This window comes from Solanum dulcamara, chromosome 11 (assembly GCF_947179165.1).
Source record: "Solanum dulcamara chromosome 11, daSolDulc1.2, whole genome shotgun sequence".
NCBI classification, from domain to species: Eukaryota; Viridiplantae; Streptophyta; class Magnoliopsida; order Solanales; family Solanaceae; genus Solanum; species Solanum dulcamara.
In genome coordinates this window covers 20577926-20587891 of record NC_077247.1, presented here as the reverse complement: position 1 = coordinate 20587891, position 9966 = coordinate 20577926, and the positions used below count along the sequence as shown (strand labels likewise).

The 9966-nt window shown below is 31.7% G+C and overlaps 1 protein-coding gene across 1 annotated transcript; it reads left to right on the top strand.

The window, feature by feature from the left end:
- Positions 1–5548: 5548 nt before the first annotated feature.
- Positions 5549–9459, top strand: LOC129873321 (BTB/POZ domain-containing protein At1g30440). The gene is made up of 4 exons (XM_055948395.1): positions 5549–5913; positions 6450–6519; positions 7100–8323; positions 8691–9459. The coding sequence occupies exons 1-4, from the start codon at positions 5855–5857 to the stop codon at positions 9225–9227; spliced, it is 1890 nt and encodes a 629-aa protein (XP_055804370.1). The 5' UTR covers positions 5549–5854; the 3' UTR covers positions 9228–9459.
- Positions 9460–9966: the final 507 nt, after the last annotated feature.

The window sequence follows — 9966 nt, the reverse complement described above, 5'->3', positions numbered from 1 at the left end:
CTTTGATTCGGTTAGGATTCTATGTCATTTTGACATGTGACCTGATCCTGTTGCATTTTTTTGTTTGATTTGGCATGCACGTCATTTGACACATAATACTAAATTGGGCCTCTAGAATAAAATGACATATTGGACTTAGCAACGTGCGCTCATCATTTGTATCCCAATATGTGTGACTAGTCCAATAAAATTAAATTGGAAAAATTACACCATACATGTATTTAAGAGTCAATATTTCAAGTTTTAAATGTAGTTTTAAGTATGCTCAAGTTATAACATTTTATTCTCAAATCTTAACATATTTGAATTTATTTAAAATTAACTTAAATTAAATCCTTTATAGTTTTTTATCTCTCTCTACATAATTAATGGGAGTGATAATCACAAAGATGATGCATTTATTGGAACAATCCAATCATTACAATCAAGGGATACTAACAGTTTCTCTTTCTACTTTACCATCTCTCTTCAGCTTCATTCAAAATATTTTCTTCTAAACCATTTCAATACCTTTATTTTCAACACTATTTCAATGATTTATCAGGATGCATAAAAATAAAAAAGTCAAACACCAAGAAAGAGTCCAAGTTTTATAGAAGATGAGCATAACGTAGAGATTGAGCCACCAGCCTTCAACATTTTAACCCAAACCCCCGTCAAAAAGAATATCACCCTGACGAAGAAGAATCCAACTCCTTTGAAAAGGAATCAGAATACATCCACGAAGAAGAAAATCCAAGTCAAGAACAAAAAAATCACGGAGAAGGGGAAAAAAGAAAGGGAAAGATGTTAAATTCTTATTCGTCCGATTTTTCAGATTCAAATTCTGATTTCGTAAGTGAGAATATATCAAAAAAGGCAAAGAGTGTGGAAAAGGATGAGCCTTCAAAACCATAAAAAAAAAGGATCTAATAGTTCAACATTGAAGGATTAAAAAATCCTCAAATCAAAAAAGGTCAAACATGTTGTGAAGGTATTTATTTAACAATTATTTTTGAATATATTCTTTTTAATTTTTTATGCATACCCTTGTTATGAAAGTTGTATGAAATTACTACGAAATTGGTATACTTTATGTCTTGGCATTTTTTGAAAAAATGGGATGATTTTGATTTACCTTATGTATATTTTTAGATTGTTTATTTGTTATTATAAACTACATTGTTTATTGTATTTTTATTTGTTATTATAAACTACATTTTTTACTGTATTTTATGTTGCCCTAAATTTGTATAAATCTGACATTTTGATGAAGGTGTATTTATGTATTTTAAGTTTGTATTAAATTAATATGTAATTGGGATAACATGTTTTATATACAAACTCTTACAAAGTATGTAGTATTTTTTTGTATGAAATTTGTATATAAAAGGCATGTAATTGATATGATTACAGATTATGTATCATAAACCTATTTTTTGCTTTTTTTTTTATAATTACACAAAAATTGGGTTAAATTGGATAATTTTAATTATTTTTTTTGCATTTGACATGAAATTGGTATGATTTTTTGTAGTGTGATATAGTTGGCATGGAATCACACTATGTGAACATCAAATGACATGAATTCTGGCATATATTTTGTCATAAATGTGTACTCTGTCAATCTAAATGGCAGGAAAGGGACTTGACATAAAAATGACATGTAATTTGTACAGACTTGGCGTGAAAGTGACACGTAATTTGTATAGACTTGGCAAAATGGCGTGCAATAAGTATATACTGTATATATAAATGACATGTAATTAGTATGAAAGTCATGTGATTAACTATAGTGTTATATATTTGGCATGAAGTTTGGTATTAACTTTCAATTGTGTTGGAATTAACTTCCAATGAAATTGGTATGAATTTGTCTTTCATTAATGCCTCTAAACTTGTATAATTTTGATATTTTTTGTGGTTGCATAAAGTTGGTATGCAATGTTTATTATGTGTATTTTATTGGACTGTAAATGATATGAAATTGGCATAATATGTTAAAGATATAAATTTTCAGGAAAGAGAGATACACACACATTGGAACAAAAAAGTATGTTGATTTTTAAATGGAGGAAATTATATATTACGTTCAGCATGTGTCATCGGGAGGAACACAACAAGAAGACATGTTCAAATTATCCTGCTGAATAGTTGTCATAATTTATTTTTATTAATTTAGATGTTTAATTGTGACAAACACATATTTTAGTTTTTTTGGTCTTTTAACTCAATGAATTCTAATTTCAGAATATTTATTATGTGCAATACTTAATCCTTTGTGTATGCATTATTTTTCAAATGTAAACTCAAAAACTAAAATTAATTAATGTTGGCAATCATTTGGTATCCAATTGGTATCCACTTTAAAAATTAAGTCCACCAATGTATGCAATTGGTTTTCAATTGGTATCCTACTGATATCCAACTAGAAATATAAAGTCTAACCATGTATGCAATTGATATCTAATTGGTATCGAACTGAAAATTCAACATATAATTAAGATTTCAATCGAGTAATGCAAGCTAAAACTAGTTAATGTTGTATCCAATTGATATACATCCGAAAAGCTTAAATTTAACAATGTATGCAATTAGTATCTAAATAGATTTTAAAAATATTTAATTCTTACTACTTTGTGTATGCAGTGTTTTTCAAAACTAAAATTTAAATCCAGATACCAATTTTAATTAAGATTTCATATTGTTATCTCCTTATTGAATCAAGATTGAATGAATGTTACCATATTTCATACTAAAAAAAATTTATGATAATTTACAAAATTTATATAAAAAATAAATTAATTTAAAATCATGGATGAAAGCATAAAATTTGTATTGAAGATAAATAGGGAAGAATAAAGAAAAGAAGAGTGCATGAAAAAAGTTAAAAAAAAACTAACTAATGTGGGTATATTAAGGAAGAAAATTGTGTGAGAATATTAACGAGGGATTTTAAAAAATAAATTAGATTTAAGAAATAAGAATAATTTTTTTTAAAAAAATGATATCAATTTTCAAAACAATAGAAAGAAATTCGTAGAAAGAAGGAGGAGAGAGAAACTAAAACATGATATTGATACTATTGTTTAGGAGATTGATAACAACTAAAATAGTGTCCAACTAAATGGAGAAAATCATATATATGACCATTTATAAAACACTATTTAAGGAAAAATATATTGTTATTTAATTACTTAATAAAATATAATCAATTAATTTATAAATTAAAACTAGAGTCCTGATTGAATGGTAATTCATTATTACCATTAATACATTTATTATCTTTTTCTTTAATCCATTTATTAATAAATTAATCATTGCATTATATTTTAAAATTTGTTATAATTTGATAGGGTTTTACTGCTACAACTTCAAACTTATAAAATCTTGTTATAACTCAAAATATGATATCTTAATAATCACATTTCGAAAATTTTCACAATCAAATTTTAGTTGAATTCATAGTTATTGGACTTAAATAATTAATCCAACTATATTAATCTCCAATATTTATTTGAACTAATATAATTTGAATTTAATATAATTAAAATTTCTTAAGGATATAAATTTAATAAAATTTCATTGTCTACAAATCCAACTATCACTATTTTTCTTAGACTACTAAATTCTACAAAATTCTCTCTCTCCTAATTGATATGCCATATCACATTAAAAATCTATTTTTTTTTCAATTAAAACTTATTTAATTCATAAAAACTAATCTTATGAAATATACAATATATTTATGAATGATAGAAAATTGATAAATATTTCACGGAAGGTATTTATATACGAGGTAGAGAATGACATTTCAAATACAGTACAAGCAACAAAGCAATTGCCAGTTTTTGTATGATCCGAGGGGCCCATTTATTCAATAATATGAAATTGCATACAATGAAATCCTTGAGCAAGATTTTTAAAAAAAATAATATGCATAAAAACCTAATTAAATATATACTTAACTAATTTGAAGTTCTAAATATTAGGAATTTCAACACAATACTTCAAATAAGGGAATATTTAATTTGTAAATTTTTATGAAGTTTTAAGTTCAAAATGTTTAAAAAAATAATTACACAACAATTTTGCAAATATGAAATTTATTTTACATTATAAAAAAAAGTCTTCAACATTTTTATGAAGGACCTCCTTATGAATGTTTGATTTGTGACTTGATCTCAATTAGTTTAATCCAAAATGAATAATGGATTAGCTAGATTTTATGAGTTAAATGAATTTATAATTAAAAAAAATAGAGTTTTAATGCGACATGATAGGCCAATTAAAAAAAAATTAAGTTTTGTGGTGTTTAGTATAGTATGGGGAAAAAGAGTGATAGTTGAGTTGAGTGATATTCTAATCCTCTAAAAGAACAAACGTGATTTTAATAGGCAATTATAAACATAAATGAATGACCACTCCGAAAATTCACTCCATGTTTATATGACTCTTTGAGCTACCTAAAGCTCCTCATTTATTTATGTGAAAGATATAAATGGCAACTCATATGTTGGCCTTTTTAAGCAATATGTGATTAAAACCTGCTTTAGAGGGATGGATGAATATTCATAGCTTCACATGAATACGTGTGAGGTGAATTCTTTGCACAAAATTGAGACAGATCATCCATTGTGACATATATAATATATAGTTGAGTCGAACCATTCTATTTCTATAATATCAAATGATTATTATGTTCAAATTTTCTTCTTTATAAACTTTAAGTTTTCTGTAAATTCCCTCCCCCCCCATAAATAAATAAATAAATAAATAAATAAATCATTTTCATATTGTTCTTGTTAGAAAAAAAAATGAGAGAATGAAAACACATTGTTTATTGACCAGCTACAATGTTACCATCATTTGGAGTTTGAAATTACTGAAAGAATTTCAATTTAATTATTTGAATTTATTAAAATGCTGCACCTGCACGTTTAAGCAAGCACTCTTTTCATTTTTCGAAAATTTTATCATAATTAGAGCATATGCAGGCATCACGTGGCCTAGCTGGACAAACAGATAGGTGTGACTTTCAACAAGTAAAATGACAGAGAATGAGATTAATTAAGGTTTGAGAAAAAGCAAATGAGTGTATTTTAAGCAAAAGAGACCCCATTTATGACACTAATTAGTTTTTGTGATTCAAAGCCACCAAATATCTTTAATTAGCAATGCTGAGATTTTCTTGCATTTCCATGATGCTTTAATTAAAAACATAAATGCGGAATAGATAGATTATACTATGAAATTGCTCCTTTAAATACTCCCCCCTCTCTCTCTCTCTCTCGTTATTACTCACTCCCTTTTATATTAAGTGAATACAATACACATATATAAAAAAAATTTAGAAATATATAATTTGAATTATACTTTTTGCTATCGTTATTTATAAAATCATAAATATAACTTTATAAATAATGTGATTTATCTCCTAAAAAATATAAAATTTCAATAAATAAAAAAAATATAAAAAATATTTTAAATATCAATCTTAAATTTTAAATAATTTAATTATTTTAAACAATCTCTCGAAAATAGCTTAATATGAATGGGAGGGAGTACAGCTACTTTTAAGGGTTTTGCAGTGTTGGAATCTTCTAGTGGGTTATGTCAGAACAACTGGAAATTTATTTAGTGGGTTGGAATTGGGGGAGTTGACCTAGATTTATTGTCTGATTTGGGAAAGACTAGTTATTTTTTCTCGTTTCTTAACTGAGATTTTCAACAACATATAGAGAAGAAAGGAACAAGATTTGTGAAGTGCGTAATTTGCTGCTTTTGAACAAGTTTGTTGTTGGTGAAGCAGCTCAAGTAAGTATGTGGATGAATTAAGGGGTCTGGTTTCTAACAATTTTCATTCTGAGGAGATATGGCATGTATGAAGTTGGGATCCAAAACAGATGCATTCCAAAGAAAAGGGCAGGCCTGGTACTCTTTCTGCTTTCTCTAACCATTTTGTTTAGTCTACTTTCTAAGCATTTTTTCAACATGCTTTGAAATCTGAGTAGCTGCTTCTAACCTGTAATTGGGGGTTTTTATTGTGAAAATATATGTACATCTGTTGTTAAACCTATTGAAATTTTACCGACCTAAGGAAGAACATCAAACAGTAACTGCCCCGGGGGGAACAAATAAAAACTGGTAATCGGACGGAAAACAAGAAAAAGCACCCTATGGTTTACTCAAATCCTTTTGACCACAAGTATCATTGTATTAGCCAACGCATTTAAGTTAGATTAGAGTTTTTTCCATCAAACACAAAAGTGTGTTGCATACCAACCATGTAGCCCCTAAGAAGCCTACATAATTAGACAATGAGCTGTAGGTATCAAGATCTTCTTCCCTTATATTCTTTGATTCACACAATTACAGGCTGGTAAGTATTTGCCTTGGCATGGTCAGGGCTTCAGGTAGTAGATTACTTTTCAAATTTTACAACTTGCCTTTTGTTGGTATGTTTGTAGGTTCTGCACAACTGGCCTCCCAAGTGACATTGTTGTTGAAGTTGGGGAAATGACTTTCTATCTCCACAAGGTAAAGTTCTCTGCAAGAATTGACTGATCTAGTGAGGTATAGATCAACTGGACAACTGCCGTATTGGCACTTTTCTTTCTTCTGCATATGAAGGATGTTTTGTGAAATACTCTTTTCAAATGTCCTTCCGTTTGTGATAGATTTCTGCTGTTAACAGTTCTCGTAGCTCTTGGGTTGCTTAAGTACACCTTATTCATGCTTGTTAACTGTCTTCTGTAAGAAAAAAGAACAATTATTCTTTCTTCATCGTTTCTTTTTGGTACCTCTGCGATGCTTTTTACTTCTACATTTGATGAAATTAGGCAGAAGTGACGTACTTTTTCACCTTATCTTTTGCTCTCTACTTTAGTCTCTTCAAGATAGCTTTTATGCTTTCAACCAATGGTAATGTTCCAACTTCCAAGACAAACATGTCCATTTGGAAAAACACTGTAAATCGTTCCCAAGCACAATTTCACATTAGTTTGCTTGTATGTAGTTCCTTAAAGCTTGTTAGATCTAATTTAAAATTTGATTGCAAGGAAGATATTCAACGTTTAGATTTTTCTCATTTTTAATGTTTTTGAACGAATAATTGCAGTTCCCATTGCTTTCTAGAAGTGGGGTTATGGAAAAACGGATTGCAGAAGCATTTGAAGGAGAAGATGGCTGTGTTATTGAACTCACTGACATCCCTGGTGGTGCTAAAACATTTGAACTTGTAGCTAAATTTTGTTATGGGGTTAAGCTAGAGCTTACAGCAGCAAATGCTGTATACCTTCGATGTGCCGCAGAGCATTTTGATATGACTGAAGAATATGGGGAGAGGAATCTGATATCACAGACTGAGGTTTTTCTTAATCAGGTAGTTCTCCGTAGCTGGAAAGACTCTTTGAAAGCACTCCAAACCTGTGATGATGTTCTTCCATATGCTGAAGAACTCAAAATTACAAAAAGGTGCATTGATTCATTAGCTGTGAAGGCATGTACTGATCCCAACCTGTTTGGTTGGCCTGTGATGGAGCACGTTGGCCCCTTGCAGAGTCCTGGAGGGAGTATCCTATGGAATGGAATAAGCACTGGAGCTAGGCCAAAACATTCAAGTTCAGATTGGTGGTATGAGGATGCATCAACTTTAAGTTTACCTCTTTATAAGAAGCTAATTTCTGCTATGGAATCTCAAGGAGTCAAACAGGAAATTGTTGCTGGTTCCCTCAGTTATTATGCTAAAAAGTACTTGCCTGGGCTAAACAGGCGGCATACCTCTTCTGAGTCCACTAACCGACTTGCGCCAGTTGGTTTAGGTTCTTCGCTATCGGAAGAAGATCAGAAACTTTTACTTGAAGAGGTGGATAATTTGCTTCCCATGCAAAAAGGCGTAGTTCCAACTAAATTCCTCTTTGGCCTACTGAAAACAGCCTTGATTCTTCGAGCCAGTCCCTCTTGCATATCAAACTTGGAGAAAAGGATAGGAATGCAGCTTGATCAGGCCACTCTAGAAGATCTCTTAATGCCTAATTTCTCTTACTCGATGGAGTCGCTTTATAATGTTGACTGTGTACAGAGAATTCTTGAGCACTTCTTAGCCATGGATCAAGGAACTGGTGGTGAATCACCCTGTTCCATTGATGATGAGCAATTAATTGGTTCACCATCTCTGACACCAATCACTATGGTGGCAAAACTAATCGATGGATATCTTGCTGAGGTTGCCCCAGATGTTAACTTGAAGCTTCCCAAGTTTCAGACTCTTGCTGCTTCTGTTCCTGAATACGCAAGGCCCTTGGATGATGGCCTTTATCGTGCAATTGACATTTATCTCAAGGTAAATTTAGTTTGCTATTCTTTTTCAACTTATGATAATTGCAATGTGTACTCTGAAGTAAATGTTGTCACTATGCTATGATTACTGAAATCTGCACTTAATTTTGAGATCCTATTTAAGCTTGATCCAAGAAGCCTTAGATTCAAGTGGCTTGCTTGTATGGGCATGTCTAGTTGGGTGCAGAAGTCTAGTGAGTGAATACCTCGTCACCAGTGCGGGTGTGTGTGTGGGGTTGGGGTGGGGGGGTGGGTGGGGGCATTCAGATCTTTCATTTCATATTGTAAATCTTTTACAACAACATACCCAGTGTAGTCCCACAAAGTGAGGTGGAGATTGTAAATCTTTGATTATTCTTTTGTTTATGCAGTCACATCCATGGTTGGGAGAGTCCGATAGAGAACAACTCTGCAGGCTTATGGATTGCCAGAAGCTCTCCTTGGAAGCTTGTACACATGCTGCACAGAATGAACGACTCCCTTTAAGGATTATAGTACAAGTACTCTTCTTCGAACAGCTGCAGTTGAGAACATCCATTGCAGGATGCTTCCTAGTGTCCGAAAACCTTGATGGGGGGTCAAGGCAGTTGAGAAGTGGCACGGTGGGACCAAATGAGGGGGGCTGGGCTACTGCTGTGAGAGAAAATCAGGTGTTGAAGGTGGGGATGGATAGCATGAGGGTACGGGTGTCAGAGCTTGAGAAGGAGTGCTCAAACATGAGGCAGGAGATCGAGAACTTGGGTCGATCAAAGGGATCAAGCACTTGGGGAAATGTATCCAAGAAGTTTGGGTTCAAGTTGAAGTCTCAAATGTGCAGTGCTCAGGAGGGATCTGTTAGTAACCAGAACAAGATAAATAGTAAGGCTATAAAGGATGACAAGGCAAAAGAAAACTATCGAAAGCACTAGAAAAACTACTCTATAGATGATGAATTATTCTCTTTCTATTCTTTGAAGGATCTTGGCTTGCTTCTGTTTAGTTAAAGTCTTCAGTTTCTTTGTCATATATGTTGATTAGGTTCTTTGACAATCTCGTCTGTGTAGGCTACATTAACATCGTCAAGTGTATTTTATGTATCTTATTTAAAATCGTCTGTCACTCTTTTTACCTTCAATAAGTGCAAACATCTACATTGTCCAAGTAGATCTGTTGTAGGCAGTCCCTGTGAATGACGAGCATTTGCTTTAATATTTGTCATTTTGAATGTTGCAAGGTACACTGATTTTGAAACCCCTAACTACTTGGTCTTGATGTGCACGTAATTTCATCCAAGTGTCCTCACAAAGACTAAAGAAATGAGATTTTTTTTAATCTCTAGAGAACCTATGGCCTGCCATAACCCTTAATTTTGCCTACTCATTTTCCGGCGACTATGGCTGCAACGACTGCTGGATAGCCTCCTCTAGAGGCTGTTCAACTATAAAGAACACAATACCATTGCCCATTATCTTCCAAAAATAGTGTTACATGGGAATTTCTAGTAAGGGTGACAAAAAAGTTTCAAAATTAAGAAAAAGTAACACAAGTCTTAATTATTGAATAGATGTGACAATTTTAAAATTAGTACTAATGACACTAGTTTTAAAATTCTCAAGTTTTATTATTTACACAAAAGTCCTATCTTCTCCATCCCACCTCTCCCCCCCT

Bases quoted from the DNA above. Each gene is read 5' to 3' on its own strand.
- LOC129873321 (XM_055948395.1), top strand. From the start codon at position 5,855: ATGGCATGTATGAAGTTGGGATCCAAAACAGATGCATTCCAAAGAAAA. The intron at 6,520-7,099 runs GTAAAGTTCTCT...GAATAATTGCAG, and splicing joins TGACTTTCTATCTCCACAAG to TTCCCATTGCTTTCTAGAAG. The intron at 8,324-8,690 runs GTAAATTTAGTT...TTGTTTATGCAG, and splicing joins CAATTGACATTTATCTCAAG to TCACATCCATGGTTGGGAGA.